Source organism: Myripristis murdjan, chromosome 14 (genome assembly GCF_902150065.1).
Source record: "Myripristis murdjan chromosome 14, fMyrMur1.1, whole genome shotgun sequence".
Lineage (NCBI taxonomy): Eukaryota > Metazoa > Chordata > Actinopteri > Holocentriformes > Holocentridae > Myripristis > Myripristis murdjan.
The window spans coordinates 27,385,321-27,406,876 of NC_043993.1; the positions used below are offsets into that span (position 1 = coordinate 27,385,321).

General features: G+C 41.0%; 1 protein-coding gene across 1 annotated transcript; it reads left to right on the top strand.

The window, feature by feature from the left end:
* Nucleotides 1–1,740: 1,740 nt before the first annotated feature.
* hyou1 (hypoxia up-regulated 1) lies at nt 1,741–18,838 on the top strand. Its single transcript, XM_030068838.1, has 24 exons — nt 1,741–1,954; nt 3,438–3,510; nt 3,712–3,805; nt 3,969–4,047; nt 4,212–4,366; nt 5,540–5,616; nt 5,736–5,917; nt 6,393–6,508; nt 7,757–7,943; nt 8,314–8,448; nt 9,144–9,226; nt 9,403–9,535; nt 9,940–10,124; nt 10,732–10,870; nt 11,522–11,579; nt 11,716–11,792; nt 11,929–12,090; nt 12,324–12,490; nt 12,607–12,694; nt 14,511–14,767; nt 14,875–14,959; nt 15,293–15,554; nt 15,769–15,879; nt 17,270–18,838. Exons 2-24 carry the CDS (start codon nt 3,444–3,446, stop codon nt 17,317–17,319), a joined length of 2,949 nt encoding a protein of 982 aa, XP_029924698.1. The 5' UTR covers nt 1,741–1,954; nt 3,438–3,443; the 3' UTR covers nt 17,320–18,838.
* Nucleotides 18,839–21,556: the final 2,718 nt, after the last annotated feature.

Here is a 21,556-nt window from a genome sequence, read left to right on the forward strand (position 1 = left end):
ACCGCATACCAAATTTCCATTGGTGTATCTCCGCAGTGTAATGAATAAATCAAGGAATTACAAGACAAATAAAATACATCTCATAGCAACCGCCACGTCTCTTGACTCTGACAGGCTGGTTTCACTAGGATGATATGAGAGCTGATTTCGAGGAAATAAAAATATGTTAATTGTTCTCCCTTTACAGGTTCTAACAAGACTTGTCAACAGCACAGTAATTATTGAAAACTGCAATGCTGTTTCCAAATCTTTTGAGATATTTAATAATTTTCTGAAAGATACCGAAGCCTGGAAAACACATGAATAAAATTGTATGCCTTTTTCATGACTGTAGAAACCCAGGGGCTGATGAAATCATATTACTGTCAAAATAACACAATAATCTACCATTTATTAAGATTACGTAAACATTACATACATAAACCCAGGGTTATGCAAGGGATAGTAACATCATATGCTGTTAATGGATACCCGTATATCACATTACTTATTTCTAGTCACCCTTATGAAGTAAAAATTTGGAGAATAACTCCTTAAATATCTGTGTCTAAACACATTAGTGAAAAAATAAGTGTAAAACAAATGCAAAAGAGAACCTCACATGCTTTTCACAGTAACCTACTGGGGGGCATCCTGTGCAAACCGGTGTAAATGCACCTTGGAAATGTCGTCATCCAAACCACGCCCACCAACTGAACGTGGACCAATCGGATGCAGCCAAAAGTATCTAACCGACGTCGCTCACCTCACGTGGACCAATCACGAGGCAGTGCGTGGAGCGCGGTGGGCGGAGCCACGAGGTGGAGGGTCATCGCTTCTTCTCACGGCAGCGTCAAGACAACAGGAGTTAAACAGACCTAACACCGGAAATGAATGCTTTTTGGTTTTCAATATAAAACCACAAATTGAGCCACTGTATCTCACGTGGGTGGGCTAATGAACGTGTGGGATGGGCAGTAGACATGACTCCAAATAGACTGATACATATTTATCTGGTTGAATCGTTTTATCACATCATTTTGGAGCACCAATACTTATAGATGGGAGCTTATACAGGCCACACGGCCATTAAACACCACCGTAAAAATGACATTCTTGAATAAAAAGAGTTTTAAATTCACGCTAATGCTCACATGTGCGCTATTTTGTTTGTAATTTGGAACAACGTTGTCCCCGAAGGGTTAGGTTATTTTCCACTGCTGTTTAACTGTTATTACTTCTGTTTAACTGTTAATACTTCTGTTGAAATTGTTCATATTCCTATCTTTTTATAAATCCTTGTTCATAGTGTTTATATTGCTTACTGCTATTTATCATGTGTATACTGTATATTTCTTCTAAATTTGCACATTGACCTACCTCTATGCACATTTTATACACCCATGCACACGGTTTTTTCTGTTTTTTTTTTTTTTTTTTTTTTTTTTGCACATTGCTTTTTGCACACTGGGTTGTACTTAGGTTATTCTGTTGTTCTGTTGTTAGGTTATTCTTATTCTGTTATACTTAGATCTTATTCTTTATTTCTATTTTTTTATTTACTTAATCTGTAATCTGTGGATACTGCTGAAGAAAATGTGAATTTCCTGCGGGATGAATAAAGTATCTACCTACCTACCCTACCTACCTACCATATGATAACGCAATCTTTAGTAGTTGGAGTTTATTTTGAAAGTCCCAACCGGAAGTATTAGGTTTAAATCCGGCTAGCTTCACGCCGGTTTTTACTCCCAGCAGCGGCTTCAGTGGATCCAATGAGATGACGCCGCGTTCCGGGCCCGACTGTGGAGAGCAAGCCGGTGGTAAGGGGAAATAAAAAAACTAACAAGTCTGCCTACAAAAGGGCCACAAATTAATGAAACCCGAGGCACAGCGAAAGCTTTTAGCCACCCGGAAACACGCCCTCTGCTGATAACCTCCTCTATTTCATTTGTGCTCGGCTGGACAAGGAAAGGTAAGTTCATACCGCTGCACAATGTGTCAATCATGCTTTCTTATTGATGTATGTCACACAGTTAGCTAGCTAACAGTGGCTGTCAAACTTATGGCACGGCTAGCTTTGGAAATATTAACCAATACAGTGCGAGCAAATAGCTTGAAAAGGCCAACAAATGGAGAGAGAGAGGTTACACACGTTGTACAGCGGTGACTGAATTTGACTGGGGTTTGCATTATGTTTGACGGTGTAAGCTTAAACAATAGTAAAGCTGTATTAGTTCAAATCAGCGGCTTATCTTTGGACTAGCCAGCGCATCCAAGTGGTTTCCAGAAACGAAGGGAGAGAAAGAGAGAGAGAGGGAGAGAGAGTGGGCTTTTGAATGATGAGGATTTCACTTGTGCATCTATTTAGCATTCATGCGTCAGTGAGGGGCTAGAAGTTTCCACGCTCATACATGCAGATACCTCGTTGTTTTCTCCCTTAAAGAGAGCCATGTAAACTCTATTCTTAGGTGTATACCAACCGGTGCTAGGCTGTGGTAATTGCACCCCTTAAAATAAAATAAAATAAAATCCGATGCCATATGCTGTCCGTGTGGAGTGCAGACACTTTGGCTCACTGGAGATGTTCCTACTTGCTCGAGCCAGACAGCATCTCAAGCCTTACAATGTCATTAATGCCACGTGTTTGGAGACAAGTCTTTCACTTCATGTGGGTGGGATCAGGTTCATTAGAGTCTTGTTCAAAGGACATTGCCCTACCTGGAAGTCTGCCCAACCTCAAGCACTGAGCCTACCTCAAGTTAATCTCAGCCCCAATGAGCTCTGAGGAACTCATCTGGAGAGTAGTGAGTAATCATAGGGCATTTTACCAGCGACAGAGGATGTGATGTAACTATCTGTTGTGCTGTTTGGAGAGAGCCTGTGTGCAGAATCCTTGCCTGGACGTATATGGGAAGAACGAGGCGGTGGATTGTCTTGTTATGTAGCCGTTATTCTTAGATAGCCGTGTCCCAAACAGAGCTAGGCTGTACAGCATCAGTGCAGGTGGAGGTGGAGGTGGAGATGGAGGTGGAGAGAGGAGAGGAGAGGAGGAAATAGAGTCATTTTCTAGTGATAGGCGTGTGTGGAAATTGGCAGCCACAGTTGAAATTTCCACCACTCTGTAAAGCAATACTCCAAGTTAAGGTAAATATGAACAAGGTGCAGGAATGGATCCGGGAAGAGGCCAATAGAAATGTCCTCACAGCATGCGAATCTGATACTCCTGCCTGTGATATTAAAGAAAAACAGCACACCGGACATCTTTCACTTTGAGGGGGAGAATGGCAGGAAATGCTGACGTTAAGCAGTCCTCGGTATGTGTTGTGGTTTTTTCAAACTGAAGGAATCCGGTTTGTTTTTGTCACAATGTTAACGCTACATTTTGTGGTAGTAGTTTAAAAGAATCGCCATTCTTGGACATGAGCGTTTATCCTTTTTAAATTATGCTTTCACAGGCCGTCATGGGGAGGAAGCTGGCGTTGAGCGCTCTCTTCTGCCTTGTTCTGGCAATGTTGCCTTCTCACACAGGTAATGCAACCTGCTGTATATTCTCACACGAAGCTCTCACATGAAGATTTGTGTTATCAGCGAAGAGGGTTTTCCCCCAGCAATACCATACAACACCGTGATCCCATGCAGTTGCGCAACAAAAAAGCTCAAAATAAGCAATACCACAATGCTTTACTTCACGTTTCTGTGTGGTTTACTGACCTATTTTGTCTTTTGCAGCCTCTGTAGCCGTCATGTCAGTAGACTTGGGCAGTGAGTGGATGAAAATAGCAATAGTGAAACCTGGTGTGCCAATGGAGATCGTTCTCAATAAGTGAGTATAACTGTAGGCCCCTGTGGAGTCTTGCATTTTTCCTCATTTGCTCATAGATGCTCTCACAGAGTTTTCATGTTGCTTCACATGCTGTTTTTATGAGCAAGAAAAAGTGGACCAGCGTGGAACTGTCTATACTCTTCTTATTTTCTGCGTTTCCCAGGGAGTCGAGGAGGAAAACGGCCACAGCTGTATGTCTAAAGGACAGCGAGCGTCTTTTCGGAGACAGCGCGTTAGGAGTGGTACGACCAGTTCTCACATTCCCTAACTGAAGCCTGTTAAAAAAAAAATGTCAGCTTAATTTGAAATTTCATATACGGGATAATGAGTACATCGCCTCTCTCAGACACACCTGCGATGGTAATCTCCTGAATAACATGAATGTTTTGTCTCACCTACGTTTCAGTCTGTGAAGAACCCCAAGGTTGTCTACAGGCACCTCCAGGGCCTCCTGGGCAAGAAGCATGACAACCCCCAGGTGGCGCTTTACCAGAAACGCTTCCCAGAGCACCAGCTGCTGGAGGACCCGGTCAGAGGCACAGTGTACTTTAAAAACTCTGAGTAAGCCTCTGGATCTGCTTTTATTTCTTCCAGTTCACATGCATCGAGGTGTTGTGTAGTGCTAGAACGTCATGTTGTAAAGTTCATATCAACAAGGCTCAGGAGTCATTTTGGCCGTCATTTGTAGCATGGAGACGTCAAAAAAGCTCACTTCTATCATTTCCACATTACTAATGATTGTTTATCAAATATCTCTTGAGTGAATATATCTTAGGAAGAACCAATAGTCATCCCTACAATACTGATATCAAAGTATTTTATATCAATATACAGTTGATACCAAACACTACAAGCTTGATAATATGCAAGATATTATGATATTTGATTTTGCCCATATAAACCAGCCCAGGCTGCTCGACATGTCTGCATGTGCAGTGACTCTCACCTTTTTTTTTTTTTTTTTTTTTTTTCTTTTCATTATCTCACTATCAGGTCCAATGCTTTTACTCTTGAGCACTCTCACTCCTCACTCAGTGGGGAAAAGGCATTTATAGATTTCAATTGGCCTTATCAGCAATCCGTCCCACCCTGTTAAAAAGAATGTTAGTCCACTGATAATAATACGTTCCTAAATATTGACTGAGCTGGCTGAGATCCCTGGAAATATATAATGTGAATTCTGTTAGTGTTGTTTTTCCTGTTCACATAAAATCAGATGGTAAATGAAAATGATAATCTTAAACAGTGAGATTTATTTATTATTATTTATTTATTTATTTATTTATTTTGGTACTGTTTGTCAATGATTGATATAGACCAAGACTCATTAAACCTATAGACCGTTCAGGTATGCTTTTACATTTGTTGGTGTCTGGTAGGTCTTTCCTTGGAAAAACTCACTGCCTCACTGGAAATGAAGGGTTTTACGTTTTTGGTTTATTTGGAATAAATAGAGGAAATAGGAGGCTAGCATAAGCAGTGATAGCCACCGTGAATGAACAGATTCAGGAATGAGCGCCACCTACAGAAACTGAAAATCCAAGGAAACATGCACAAAGGGGACTGGACACACTGTTTGGCTGACAGTCGATGTGTTGGAGGTGCAGAAACGCCACAGCAGTGAGCAATGAACACCACTTGGAGCTCGGTGCTGATAGTTAGATTTTCTCTCCTGTGATTGTGTGGATGAGAAACGGTCTGTCTCACGGCTTCGTTTCTTTTCATTTCTGTCAGAGAGCAGCAGTACAGCCCCGAGGAGCTCCTTGGCATGGTCTTGAATTATTCCCGTGGATTGGCTCAGGACTTTGCAGGTTAGTTTGTTCGTTTATTCTACGACAAGGAACATTCATAAGCATCCATACACCTCAAACATATTCTGATATTCTGACACTCTGGCCTCTCTCCCCCTGACCTTCACCACAACCTGCAGAACAAACAATCAAAGATGCAGTGATCACCGTTCCAGCCTTTTTCAACCAGGCAGAGCGCAGGGCCGTCCTGCAGGCCGCTCAGATGGCCGGCCTGAAGGTCCTTCAGCTCATCAACGACAACACAGCCGTGGCCTTGAACTACGGCGTTTTCAGGAGGAAAGACATCGACAACACAGCTAAGGTGCACATTTAGCCCGACTCCGTAATACACACTCACTTGCTTTTGCATTCATTTGAAAGTAAAGTAGACCAAGATGGTATCTTTTTGACTGAAAGAGGGCTGACGATACAATAGCTGTAGTGTTTTTAAATGACGGTGGTTACTTTGTCCTTTATATCATCACATTTAAATCATTTATTTAAATCACATCCTAAAACTTGTTTGTATAAACTTATGTGAAATCTTTTATCCTATCTTGCTGCTATCATTTATTTCCTCTTTTCTTTTCAAAAGAGGAAATTGAGTATCATGTTTACTTGTATTTGCTTATCAAAGTGCCTTGTAAATTGATTTAGGTGCCTGTCAGATTATTCGCTGAGTCATTCATTCGTTTCAGCAAACAACAAGTTTCTAATCCTTTATGAAAATACCTGGTAGTTTCTGAACAATGAATGAATCCTTTTCTCAGTATTAATAAGATCTTTCCACCTCGCAGAACGTGATGTTTTACGATATGGGCTCTGGCAGCACGACAGCAACCATCGTCACTTACCAGACGGTCAAAACCAAGGAGACGGGCACTCAGCCACAGCTGCAGATCCGCGGTGTCGGGTGAGTCCAGCAGCCGTCCAGGTGATATCACCTTTGAGAGCACGTGTATGCACAAGACACCCGATCTGTCTGATAATAACCAAGTTTCGCACTGCGAGGTGTGTTTTTTCAAGGAGGGTTTGAAAGACAGGCTGACGTGAAGATGAAAGAGATGACGATATGTTATGATGCGTCTTGTTGTCACGTACCTGAGGCACTTCTTTGTCTTCTGTGGGACTTGACACCTTTTTTTTTTAAACAGGAATGTCACTTCTGTTTTTGCACAGATAAAACAAATTCCATACAAAAAGAGCTGTCAGAGGAATAAAAAGCAGCTACTCTTCAGATAAGGGCAAACGTATTGTGCTTTTATTTTTACTCATAAATTGCAAAAACTTTTAGGTTTTGTACATTGAATCTCTTACGTCTTTGTACAAATGTTAAAAGATGAAATATTCTCTTTTGGTTCCATACTGTTAATGTTAAATTAATAGAGTATGAAATCTCTTTTTGTAATTCAGTCATGCATATTTTTCAATGTTGAAGTCAACAGAAGCTTACAACCTACATGTATGTTTACCAGACAGATTCTGAGCACCTGTAATAGTGGCTTTATCTTGGCTTTTGGAGAGGCTTTGGCAGTCTCAGTGCTGTGTGGTGGAGTTGCCAGTTAAGTGGGTGTTGTGTGGAGAAATCACACAGCAGCCTTTTGTAGACAGACCACAGGTGGGCCTACGGTTTTGAGGGTTCACAAAAATAAAAAGTTGAAATGACTGCAATGATGACTCTTTGAGAAGGGCTTTAAAATAGAGGAAAAATACATATATGATTTAATCTCCTTCATTACCACAAGCCGCTGGCATTGCTGAGTACTCATTTGTAGGTAAATAGGTAGTTTGATATTTTGCATGTGTTCTGGTTGAAATCTGACCCGATGGCGTTCAGTCCAGTGAACATGCACGAGGAGCTGCTCAGCTGGGGATGATGCTGTGTGAAGTCATGTCTAGTTTTAATGATAGAAATAATGATCCTGAAGTAGGTTAGGCAGCCTGATCAAGCTGTAGGTAGTTAAGAAAAACCTTTATGGGTCATGGTTTGATAGTATTATTACACCTGGGTGTTTCTTTGAATATGAAAGATGGTGAATGGTTCCAGCTTTTCATCCTCAGCCAGTTCAAAACACATTTTAACATACTGGTACAATCCTCACAGTAATGTCTCATGAGCATCCGCGTGATCTAAGGTGTCGTAATGTGGTGTCGGTCCTAGGTTTGACCGGGGGCTTGGCGGCTTTGAGATGGACCTGCGCCTGCGGGATCACTTAGCCAAGTTGTTCAACGAGCAGAAGAAGAGCAAGAAAGACGTGAGGGAGAATCACCGGGCCATGGCCAAGCTCCTCAAAGAGGCTCAGAGGCTCAAGACGGTGCTTAGTGCGAACGTCGACTTCATGGCCCAGGTGAGCCACGGCAGCGAGATGAAGTGACCTCTCGATCCTCTGGCCGTCTTTTTGACTCCTGGATGTACTCCATGTGCTCTGTCAGGGTGTCTTTAGCTCCTGAAAAGTCTGTGTATGGCTTCAATTATGCTTTAAAAGAGCTTGAATACTGATAAAAACAATAGAAGAGTGTTTTTAAAAAATGTATTTGTTTTTTTCATTTTAATAAAATGATCTAAAGTTTAATTTGTCATTTGAAAGTCTTGAGAAGGCATAGTAAAAATTAGAGGAATGAATTGGAGCGTATCACTCTGTAACTCCTGACCAAACAGTCTGTTAACTGATTGAACTGCTATTCAAGTCAAACAAAATGTCTTTGTGTTTCTTTCAGGTAGAAGGTCTGATGGACGACATCGACTTCAAAGCCAAGGTGACCAGGGCTGAATTTGAAACCCTGTGCGCGGATCTTTTTGAGAGAGTGCCCCGCCCCGTGCAGGATGCCCTCACTTCAGCCGAAATGGCGCTGGTCAGTAGACTCATTGTACTTGGATGCAAATATTTGTGTAGCACCGCGTACAAGCTGGCAGTTCCACCTAGTATAATAAGATTAAACTTCAATGAACTCCCAACAAAATGACATGTAAGAATGAAAGGGAAATTTTTATTAGGAGGATGTGCAAACTGCGGCAAAGAAAATTAAACCAAAATGATCAAATGTGGGCCTTAAATGAATCATAAAAGCATCGACAGACATGAAATGGAGAACAAACGAAAGGGAAAAATGAAGAAAACGCATGTAACATTACAGATGATATGCAGAACATAATTTATATGCAAAAATGTGGTGTCTTATACTGGCGAACTTCCAAGAGTTTTTCTCCAATACAAGACAGCGATCATTTGGATAAATATAACACCCACTCTGACAAAATGCTATGTGGTAGAAAAATAAAAATCATTACATGATATTACTGAGTCCTCTTTCCATCTAGAGAGGTTTGCTTTTGAAATAGTCACATTTGTGGGGCTCTTTTTAAAAAAAAAAAAAAAAAAAAAAAAAAAAGTAACTGCACATCCAGAGTGGCAGTTTTTGTCTACTAACAGAAAGACCACATTTGTTTTTGCCATGTTTCAGTGTTGTTCCTGCATAAGTCTGTGTCTTGGTTACGTATCGACTGGAGTTAATGCTGCGACTCTGACCTGTTTCACTTCCTCTGACAGGACGACATCGAGCAGGTGATTCTAGTAGGCGGCTCCACTCGGGTCCCCAAGGTGCAGGAAGTGCTGCTCAAAGCTGTGGGAAAGTAAGTGTCAAACACCAAGATGCTGCTCACAGTTGATTACCAATGCAGCTGAAGGCACACACTCTCCAATATTCTGTCTTGAACTTAGATTTTTATGCTTTGAAATGACAAGAGAAAATTCATTGTTGGTTAATAGTGCTAGAAATATTTATAATTGTTTATGTTGGACTGTGCAGAGAGGAGCTGGGGAAGAACATCAATGCAGATGAAGCAGCAGCCATGGGCGCTGTGTACCAGGCTGCTGCCCTCAGCAAGGCCTTTAAAGTCAAACCCTTCCTGGTCCGAGACGCCGCCGTCTTCCCCATTCAGGTTAGTGCATGTTGTTCACTGGCTAACGCTGCTGCGAAAATTCCAGATGATATGTAGTCTCATACTTTATTGATATAAAGTGGATATATGACCCAGCCATCAACTAGTTGCAGTGCTTTGTAAACAAATTGTTGGCAACTAATATGCTTGGAAGACCAAACAACTTTTTTTTTTTGCTTGTCCTCTGTATTTTATAGACATAATTCATGGTTGAATCAACCAAGGTATATCTGTATCATGGTTGATACAGTGAATGTAGCTTTATTTATTTATTTTCCTCACACTGGATGTGTCGCGTTTGAAACAGTACCCTTCATTTACACACCAACAGAATACTGTTGTATTTAATTGGACATATTGCAGTCCAATACATGTGAGCCATGTTAATACCATGTCTCCTCCAGGTGGAGTTCACCCGTGAGACAGAGGAGGAGGGGGCCAAAAGCCTGAAACACAACAAGCGCATCCTCTTCCACAGGATGGCTCCCTACCCCCAACGCAAGGTCATCACCTTCAACCGCTACACCGACGATTTTGATTTTGACATCAACTACGGCGACCTCAGCTTCCTTGGACAAGAGGACCTCAGGTGAGACACAAACAACATCTGTGTTCTGAACAGAAAATGGGTAAAGACATCATTTTTGGACCAATATTGCTCTTATTTTCCTTTCGCTCACCCAACAGGCTTGAAAAAACAAGTGTTGTTTTTGCAGCTTTTGAAAGTGCACTGTTTTGCTGCGTTCATTTCTCATCAAAATGAGGTTAGATCTGAGCTTCCTACTCAAATGTCATTCATGTCTCCGATGTAATTAAGGCTACTTGGGAACATGAGGTTAGGTGACCCCAATCTTTGACTTACAAAAAACATTAGTGAACAATTACACAGCAGACAGTGGACCATGGAATCGACTCATCACAGTTGACTGAAAATTGTGAAATGCTAGGGCAGGACACAGCCCTCGGTGGGTGTTTTGTTTGCAGTTGACATCGCAATGTTTGCTTTGCTGTATGCATCGCTCCCTGAGTGCATGTGCACGGGCAGTCACAAAGCTGATCAGGAGCAAACAGAGGCTACAGAAAACATCAATCACGGTGTTTGGCGGTTCAAAAAGATTTTTTTCCACATTGTATGAATATAGCATTTGACTAACCCATACGGTGTCTCCCTCCCTCACTATTTGTCGTTTTCGCAGTGTGTTCGGCTCCCTGAACCTGACCACGGTCAGGCTGTCCGGGGTGGGCAACAGTTTTCAGAAGCACACAGACGCCGAATCAAAGGGGATCAAGGCTCATTTCAACATGGATGAGAGCGGTGTGCTCCTGCTGGATCGGGTCAGTTGGGCTATTTTATGGAGTGAACGCTTTCACTTTGTGCTTGGTTGATTAATTTGATAACTGTGAATTCTGTTGAATGTTCTAAGGATTAAGAGTTATATAAGATCTGAAACGTCACACAGAGAGAATACAGTCTGACATCCTTCAGTGGAAAAAATAAACATACCAGTCAACTCTAAAGCAGTCATCAGTTGCAGTCAATTGGATAACCTTGTTTTGTGTTCCTACTCTGCTGCTCTGTTGTGGTTGCCATGGCAGTCACCGACGCTTATTAAAGTCAAATCCAAAAACTCTTGACTCTGAGAAAATGTGCTTAACGCAAAGAAGATTAATTAAGGTGAAAACTTGTACACCAAAGGTCTGAGGATTTATACCTACCTAATCTGCAAACTGATCCCAAACTCAAAATCCACACTTTCTTCACAAGGAAGCAGTCAGGCTCTGCGTCAGCATGCCCGTCAGGCTTATTTAGACACACATCTGAAAATAATGACTGGGAAAGAAGGGTCTACAAACATGTGGCACTGAAACGTAAGGGAGGATGAAAAGTCAAGGGATCAAGGAATGTTGTCATCTAAAATTCAGAAGCCACATTTGCAGTCTTGTTGCAGATCGGGTGACCGTATTGTTGTGATGTTTCACCTACAGGTGGAGTCTGTGTTTGAAACCATTGTGGAGGAGAAGGAAGAGGAATCAACATTAACAAGTAGGTTTTTTTTTTTTTTTTGCAAATGGCGAATTTTTTGGTGCAACACAGGCATTCGAAATTTATGACCAGTTTTGGAAGAGCGTTGTGTTGTGCAGTATTTCCCAGATTTTCACTTTTTTTTTTTTTTTTTCAGAGCTGGGAAACACAATTTCTACTTTGTTTGGGGGAGGATCCTCAGAACCAACACCAAATGTGACTGAACCAGTCCAGGTAACTATCATACACATACAACTAATTGTTCACACTTATTACTTAATCCTTCAAACTGAACATATACACAAAGGGGTCACTGGTGTTGCTCAGACTTGACCTGAGATCAGTTTACATGGGTCTTTGACTTGCCCAGGATGAGGAAGAGGTGCCTCCAGAGTCTGGAAAGGACACGGCGGAGGAGGCACAGAAAGAAGAGACTCCTCAGGAAGAGAAGTCAGAGAATGGAGAGAAAACCACAAATGAAGAGTCGACCCAGGAGAAGACAGAGGATGCCGGTGGCAAGACTGATGCAAAGGTAAGATCAGTCACATAATAAGATTTGGTGTAGTTGAATGTATTGAAACGATTACCCCTTGAGATGTAGCATTTCATATGTTGTGCTACAGAATAACAGCCACAGCTTTTTCTCTTAAAAAATGGTTGCAGTGAAAATATCATAACATAATGTTTCTCAGGCGTTCTTACAATAGTCCGGGACAGAACGTGTGCAGACTTAAATTATAAATAACCATACCTCTACTTGTGAAGGACGAGAAGGAGGGGGAGAAATCTGAAAATGCAGAAGTGGAGAAAGAGGTGGAGAAGAAGGCAAAACCTCAGAAGAAGTCCAAGATCTCCGAGGACATCGGCGTCGAACTCGTCATCAACGACATTGTTGACCCCTCCGTAGAAGACATCACTTCCTCCAAAAAGAAGTAAAGCAGCGATTTTTCTTCACTTTGGAAATTTTATGTCCTGTTTGAACCTGTTGACTCACAGTCTTATTGAACTGTACTGGAGGACGAGTCTAAAGGCCTTGGTATCTTTTCAGGCTGCAGGACCTCACAGACAGAGACCTGGAGAAGCAGGAAAGGGAAAAGACACTCAACAGTCTTGAGGCCTTTATCTTTGAGACACAGGTAAAAGAAAAAAAAAAGTATTCTTTGAATACCACTGGCAGTATTTTCTAATGGCTTTGCCAAAGATTGTGTAACTTTTTGAGGGACATAAAATGTTTCTGTCAGTAGTGTTCTCTTCTAGTTTTCGAGCTCTGGAGAAGCTAAAACGCCTCTCGGACATTGTGTTCAGGGCAGTGAACCATGATGTGTACTTCAGCCGAGTATCACCCTTCTCAATCTTCAGAAGTTTTATTCTGCATATTAATTTAGTATAGCATAGTACAAGCTCTTGCAAATGTCACTTCTATACAGCAGGTGTTCAGTCATAAGACAGAGTGTGCAGATATCTTCCTCCCCTTTATGGACATTCATTACACTTCCAGCAAAAGTCTGTTTGGGTGTGTTGTGGTACAAAAACAATCTTCCTTGTGCATCATCTGCAATTTTTTTTTTAATCTACTAATCTCTGTTGCTAAAAACACTAACAGTATTAAGTTAAAGTAAGTAACACAAAAGATCTATTGTCTCAAATGTCGTTGTTGCCATAAATGTGATAAGAGCAGGTGTTGAATGAAAAGAGATTAGTTTGAATGGCAAATGTTTCCTCTCCAACGGTTTCCTCGTCATCTCCACAAACTCCAAACAGCAGCATCATACTACAGAGAGAGAGAGAGTGGGGTTTAAACTGAAAGAAAGCTGAAAATGCAGTTGGATATTAGACGTTTACAGTCAGATTAAGTAATAATCTGTCTGTTCAATCTTAAACAGTAAAGAATCTCAAAAGATTCACAGTGCTGTTTGTGCTAAGACCATAGATTAGTAGTTTATCCAGTCTGCAAATTAATTTTTTATTTATTTATTTATTTATTTTTGTCTGTGTGCCTCCAGCGCAGAGGAAACCTTAATGACGAGTGATATTAATCATTAAAAAGGCAACATTTTTATGTAAAAATACAATTGTATTAAGATAAGGTAAGATAAGATAAGATATTCCTTTATTAGTCCCACAGTGGGGAAATTTCCAGCATTACAGTAGCAAAGTGGATAGCAAAATATGAAGCAAATTTACATTATAAACAGATAATAAATAGCAGCAAGCAATATAAACACTATAAACAAGGAATATAGAAAAAATAGAAATATGAACAATTTAAACAGCAGAAAATAACCTAAACATCTAACCTAAACCTAATATAACCTAAATTATCAGCCTAAATCACAAATGGGGGGGCTACAACAAAGCATTCAGTGTCCCCTGACTGAGATGTTCTGCTTTCAACCAACAGCATCTCAATAATGGCTGAACCTTTTCACTTCCAACTCAACACCTTAGCAGCAGCAACTAATACGTGCATAGCAGAGTATACCAAGGCTGAACTTTTGTTGGGAGCAAAGTGGCTGAATTTCTGAATACTCTTTAAATACTCTTTATCCTCTTTTGCATGCGTTTGAATTGAAACTAATTAAACACCAAAGACAAGTGTGGCAGCCCTTTAAAAAAAAAACATTTAGGTCTGAGGAGTGTGGAGTTAAATGATATTGTGTTACTTGATTTCTTGGTTTTGAAATGTTGAAATGGTTCTCGCTGGTGTTTTGAAACACCAGCGTATGAAGTTGCCTAGTTCAGCTTTAAAATCTCCTGTGTTTATTGCTGTATGTTTGCGGTGCTCTGACAGGCAACAGATACAGTTTACTCCAGCTAAACCGATCTTACTGTATTAGTTTATCTCAACATGTGTAACTACATGTGTGTCAGATGTTATATATGTGATATGGCTCCTCATGAACACCCTTTTCCTACAACACACACACACACACATACACTCTGTTTGCCCAGGACAAACTGTACCAGGAGGAGTACCAGCTGGTGGTATCAGAGGAAGAGAACGAGCAGATCTCAACTAAGCTGAGCGAGGCATCGGCTTGGATGGACGAGGACGGCTACTCCGCCACCACCAAGGAGCTGAGAGAGAAGCTGGTGGAGCTGAAGAGCCTGTGCAAGGCCATGTTCTTCAGGGTGGAGGAGCGCCGTAAATGGCCCGACCGTCTGGCCGCCCTGGACAGCATGCTCAACACCTCCAGCTTCTTCCTCAAGTGAGAGCGAGGCCGGCGGTGGCACCAAGTCAGAGATATGGCACTTTTTTTTGTTTATTTGATACATGGTGGTCATTTTTATTTTGCTTTTTTTTTTTCTTTCAAAGGAGTGCCAGACTGATTCCAGAGGAAGACCAAATCTTCACAGATGTGGAGCTGAAGACGTTAGAGAAAGTGATCAATGAGACAACGGTGTGTGGTGAATGAGTTCTCAGGCTGCTGTCTGTAAATGATCTACATGTAAATAATCAAAATAATGGACGAAGCCTTGGGTACCTCAGTGCCCACGTCTGAAGGCGAAAAAAAAAGCTGCAGATATTCCACGCAGTTGCCGGTGATTTATTAATGGTGCTTAGAATTAGACATGCTATTAGATAGCTCTAATGGGTAATTAAATTAAAGTGAAAATAAAGTGGCGTCTCTGGACCTGAATTCAGACACCCGTAGCGCAGATTTGTTAAAACTAAAAACCATAAAAACCATATGCTGTGAAATTAACCACCCCCTACCTTCTTTCTCCTCCAGACATGGAAGAACGACACTGTAGCAGAGCAGGACAAACGCTCAGCAAAGGAGCGGCCGATCCTGCTGTCCAAAGATATCGAGTCCAAGCTAGCTCTGCTGGATCGTGAGGTCAACTATCTGCTCAACAAGGCCAAGTTCGCCAAGCCCAAGGCTAAGGCCAAAGCCAAGAACAGCACCAGCTCCGATAAAAGCAGCAAGGCCAACAACACAGCCGAGGAGAAAGTCATTCCTCCCACAGAGGAGAGCACAGACAAAAACAGTGGTGGGTGAAACAGCATTTTATTCTGAGAGCCACATGGTTCTCGTGATTTGCCAGCTCACTAATACATTACGGAAAAACATTTTTTTTTTTTAAATTGAGTCTAAATGTTCTTAGTTAAACTCTGAATTTTTACATACTGTAGTGCACTTCTAAAATACCATTTCCTGTCATATTAGCAGTGGTAATTTCATTCATATCCTTTGTTTCATCTCAGAAAAAACTGAGGAGGTGCCTCCGGGTGAAGCCCCGCCGACTGATGAGACTACAGCAGAGACAACAGACTCAGATAGCCAATCAGAGCCCACAGAGGAATCGGCAACTACAGGTAGGCCTGGTCACTAATGATGCTGGGGATGTAGGAACAGAGGAGTGTAACATTATTTAACTGATGATGTAAGAATGCTGTTTAGTAATAACTCATACAACTTGTGAGAATGAGAGGATTGTAATAATTTAAGGTGCTACATTCTCAGTCATTATCAAAGAGAGAGAGGCCGTCTACAGAGATATGTGAGGCCATCTCTATGGGGCGATGCAGCGCGCTAAAACAGGGCTAAATAGAGACAAATGAACAGAGGGCAGTAGGACTTTTCCAGAAAATCATCTTAATTTTTTTTTTGTTTGTTTGTTTGTTTTTTTTAAACTGTGCATTGGTTAAAGTGACCAGATACTGCTTGAGGAGATACACATTTCTGTGTCCTTAGATCAAAAATGTTATGCAACCACTCAACACCACAATACCAAATCTTCTCAAAGTGTCAGAAATTTACAACCAGCTCATAATTATGCCTTCATTATAAACACTGGGCCGTGAAACAATGACACTAATAGTTCAGTTACTGCCACATATTCGGGATCAAACATAGTTTTAATTTTATAGCACGTAGCCCGTTGGCCACCATATTCTACTCTGTTCAGCAAGTGCTCAGCTCTGCCCCCGATGGCCAAACGACTGTACTGCAATGTCATTTTTTTGTCTCACTGCAGTCAGTGGATGTGGTTCGGCTTTCTCTCCATACCGGCTTTAGACAGTCTTATTTTTTACATCACTGGAAAAATGTTACACCCCTTTTGAAGTAATAATAATTGCCAGTTAATGTAATAATGTGACTCAATCAAACATTACATGATGCATCTCTGTGACGGTGCTGTTGAGTTTGCAGTGGGTGAATCGAGTCAGTAGCACACTTCCTCTTTGAAACCGTGACATACGAGAGCTGCTAACACCTTTGTTTCCTCAGCTGACTTTTCATCATATATCAAAAATAATGTGTGAGTTCTAATCTCATGACCGTAGTTTTTGCAGTTGTTAGATGATTTACGTTTAACGCGTGCTGCTGTAATTTCGTCTTTTAAACCGCAGGGGAAGCGGTCATTGTGAGGTGTAAACAATTGAACATGAGCATACAGTAGATGGTAATGTGACAAGCCCGGCTGCTATTTTTCTCCCTTGTTCTGGCAAAGACCTTTTCACAAATGTCACACTGATTTAATCTTAAACAGGCTTTGCCATAGCAACTGCATTTTGTGTGCAGGTGTAAGCACAGCACACATGCGATTCAGTTGCTCAGCGCTGGCTTCCTTCGACTAGAAAGGAAATATGCATGCTTGAGAATTTATAGCTCTCAGTGGCTCTCAGTAATATTTTCAGTGTTCCTGCGGTGTTCCAGCATACACGGTATTCATTCTTCCCTTCCTTGCTCTTTGTTTTTCAGGACCAACGGCGAAGGCCAACTCTGAAAATCACATAGAAGATGAATTATAACAGCTGGAACTGGGGGAAAAAAAATATTTCAGTATATTTATTGACGGTGTATAAATGTTCAAGTTTCCTTCTCTCCCTCTTTTTTTTTTCTTTTGGTTTTTGGTTTGTTTTTATGCCCCTGTTAATACCGAACTCCTGGAAAATGATTGGATAAGATTGGAGACTACTCCTCATCTCCTTTTTTCCCTTCCTGTGCTGTTCATCTCTCTCCTCTCATTGATGCTGTAAGCAAGGAGCACTTAGAGACGATGGGGAAACAGTTAAATAGGTGAAGCCCGAGACTGCGTCTGTGCCATGACAGATGTAGGTTCAAGACAGAATGCCCTCCCACATTGAGTACAACTACTAATGACTGCATCGTTGCCCTGCAGAGAGAGATGTGTGCAGCATCTGTGCATAATGACGTAAGGATAAGGACGTTTAACAAGGACCAGTGGTAATACATGTTGGTTTGTCACTCATTAGCATTGAATTTTCTGCTTTATCCTCTGTACTGTATCTTCAGCCATGGTTAGCTTTTGTGGGGTTTGTTATTTGTCTAAATACTTTTCAAGGCCTCTTAAGTAAAAGCATTTTCTCTGGGTGCAAAATGATGACAGTCGGGGGTTGAAGGATTATCTGTGGACCCACATTTCAGTGTCAGAGCTTCAATCTAGAATTCATTCGGGCTTATTCAGGAAGACTTTGAAGAGTTTTAGTTAAACATTGAATCAGAGATGCAGTTTTTGTGCTCCAAAATGCTCTAAATGAAAAAGTCAAACAGTGCAAACAACCTCTCTAAAGCCTCCAAATACGTAACTGCTTTGGAAAAAAAAAAAAAAAAACACCTTTATCTAAAGTAAAGTCAGTTCATTTGAATGGAAAAGCATCTTCAATTCAGCATATCAAGATATAAACATTATAGAAAGCTAGCGGAGGGGCAACAACCGCAATTCCTGATCGGGCCTCTAACAATAAACTTGACACGTAAATGCTAGATCTTTCGATTGATGCCATCGGGTTAACCCTTTAATGCCTGGAATGGCGTCTGACAAAAATGAATTTGCCACAGTCTTTAAGGGACAGATGCACTACCTCAGAGGTGGCAATCAGTTTCATGGAAGATAGTAGTCGACATTGAAGTGCTTGTACACATGTGCATCTTAAAAAAGAGAAGCGGACAGTGAAACCTCCTGCGCTGTTTGTCCCCAAACTTTTCAAGGTGTGTCGTTCTAGTGATATTTCACTTTTGCATACATTTCAATTTTCAGTATACCTAATGGGACTTGTTTAGCTGTCATCTTCCAATATCACATATTCAGCACCAGCATTCAGGCTTTCTGGTCACTGAAATAACATAAACACATCTGCACTTAATGCAAAGAGGAACACGTGCATATTTAACCCGAAAGTGTTTGTTATACCAAAATGAAATATCACTTTAATGACTGAGCAACCAAATCAGGATAACATTTTAAAAATAAAAAAAAAAAAAGGAAAAAAAGAAAACAAACTGGGCGCAACACGTCAGCTTTCCTTTGGTCGGCTCGTCCAGTCAAATACTTGATGAACTAAAATCACTCGCTGTTAGTCTTTCTACCGATGCCATTATGACCTTTGAGAACTGCTTGAATGTGCTGCACTGATAGTGGACAAGCCCCCGTGTTTTCAAAGCCTCATAAGCTGCTAAATGTCGTAGAAGAGATGGTCTAATAGTGTGGTCACTGTTCTTTACCTCGACATGCAGCCGCTGTCCCTCGGCACAGGTCTTTGTTCAGACGTGGGCTCCTCCTCTCCCGCTTGGAGGACAGGAGGAAGCTGAACTTGGGTCAGTGGCTTGGGCCAGCTGTGTTCTCGTGTGTGTGTGTGTGTTTGCATTGCCCCAAATCATTTGATGGGGGAAGTGAAGAAAACTAGAGTTGGGAATGGGAGATGCCAATAATGTTTTTTGTTTCTAAACTGTTAATAAAACTTCTTTTTTTTTTTTTTTTTAGTTTGGTTGTAATGGTTCATTTAGCTTAATCACCTCAGCTTCCATCGGGAGAGTATATTGTTCCTTTTTGCAGCATTACTCCACTTGAAACGTGTACTGTTTGTGTGTTTGTTTTTTCCATCTCAAGACATTTAATTTCATTAGTGGTTTTTCAGTTTGAGAACATTTTTAAATACAAAAATATTTACAGGTCTATTGACTGACAAAGCTTTATCATATCAGTCTAAAAAGTTTAATTTTGTTAGAAATGTTCGCATTTGTTCACTCTTAAGTCAATTAATTTTTAAGTCTATGCAAATGCAAATCTCTCCATTCTCTTGCTAGGTATGAATAATTGCTTCATTACCTGTCATACTCTAGGACTGATTTGTATTGGCATCAACATGAGGTGTTAATGTTTCCCAATTTCTCAAACAAACTCTGGTCAGAAATCTTCAAGAGGGCTAAACTGCATTATCTTCTATACATTTTGAACATCCTCTTCAGTTTGCCCAAGTGACTCCGGGTTAGGTAGTAACAGAATATCTGACCTGTAAGAATCCCTGTTATAAATACCTAAACATTTCTTGTATTTGTAGTCTAGCATCACAGAAAACAATAAGGCACTCTGATCTGATATTTTTGAAAAATTAGAGAACTGTACAGAGGAATACATGCAGAGAAGGCCATTCAAATAGTCGCAGCTGTATATGTTTTCACTTTTCCTGAAAAACTTGTCCTCATCCGTATCTTTATGCCTCAGATTTGACAAAATAATCAGTTTCATTTGGATCATATTACTATGACTACAGCTTTGAAGAGGTAACCTGTCACTGAAATAGAAAACCTTTTTTTTTTTTGCATAATCTACCACACTTCGATTTTACTCCCGGCTTAAAATTCTGTCGGAGGTGTGTTTAATTTTGGCTCTCTGCGATCAGTTGGCTGGATGGATGTTGGCTGTATCTGCAAATCAGTGAAGTCTGCCAGTTCAGATTTCTGCTTAAGGAGATCTGCATTCATTTTTGCCAGTCAGGGAGCAGTTACACCTGAGTTTTTAGAAGCCATTGAATTGCAACAAGAAAATGATATATTCAAGAAATATAGGCTGCACATGAAGGGCTGTGGAAGTGTAGTCACGTAATTGATCTGAAAAAGACAAAATGGTGACATAAATTCAATGGGAGAGCGCAGTTCACCGCCTTGGACATTTCTACAGATGGCTTCAATAAAGACAAAGTCAAGAATCCAGTTACAAAAACAAAAAACATGCAGCTTATGACCAAATAACTGAGGGAAATAAGATGGGAGGCCACCTGGAGTATGTTCCATGTTAAAGAAGCCTGTGATGTGCTGCCATCGCCTCAACCGGTGGCTTGGTGCACATCGCGCATGTCCTGTCTGCAGACTCAGAAATATCATGGCAAGGTGCAACATTTGTTTTCCTAGAGGTTGCTGCACTCGGCGGCTCAATCAGAACGAGTTCCACGCCTGAATCTATCAAAGTAAATGGAAATCTATCAAGTGTTTGCTGAGGGGAGTAGAGTGGCCTTTGCATCAAATTACCTTTGTGTGTGTGTGTAGCGCGACAAATGAGGCGTGATTTTTTTGATTAAAACACAAAGTCAGGGCAGATAGCGAAGACAAAGGGTTGAGCAATGCGAGCAGATGTGGGCCACCAGCTTGCAGTCCTGCCGCTGCCAGAGAAAAAGCCTGACCTTGGGTTGTGTCAGCCGCTCAGCGCAGCAGGCAGTCAGCTATGTAAAGCTCACTGTGCTGTGAACACGCAGCTGAGGACAGTTTGCAGCCTGTGGAAGCTGCACCAACACACTGAGCTTTCTCATACCCATATCGTACAATGAAATTATGGACTTCATCAGCAACAAGTGTGTGTCCATTTTGAAAAGTTTGAATTGATTACCGATACAAGGTGCCAAACATGAAAATGCCAAACTGAGACCACTCTGAGCTTCTTTGCAAAATGGACATTTTGTTTGGTGCAGCTGACATCTGTTCCCGTTCCAAGCACCAAGACAAGTATGGGCAGTATCACAAAAAATGTTCTGTGTTCAAAATGTGATGTTATGTCATAAAACCTTTTAAAATGTATGGATTTATTTAAGGGAACCTGTCCCAAATTATTTTAATAGTGTGAAATACAGCAGTAAAAAGAAAAAAAAAATCGGAAACACAGAAAGACAAGAGAAAGAAACATACAGACAAAATAATATGCTTTTAATAAAAAATATCCACACACATATATATATAAAACAGGATTTGGGGTTA

Bases quoted from the DNA above. Each gene is read 5' to 3' on its own strand.
- hyou1 (XM_030068838.1), top strand. From the start codon at position 3,444: ATGGGGAGGAAGCTGGCGTTGAGCGCTCTCTTCTGCCTTGTTCTGGCA. The intron at 4,048-4,211 runs GTACGACCAGTT...CCTACGTTTCAG, and splicing joins GAGACAGCGCGTTAGGAGTG to TCTGTGAAGAACCCCAAGGT. The intron at 5,918-6,392 runs GTGCACATTTAG...TCCACCTCGCAG, and splicing joins ACATCGACAACACAGCTAAG to AACGTGATGTTTTACGATAT.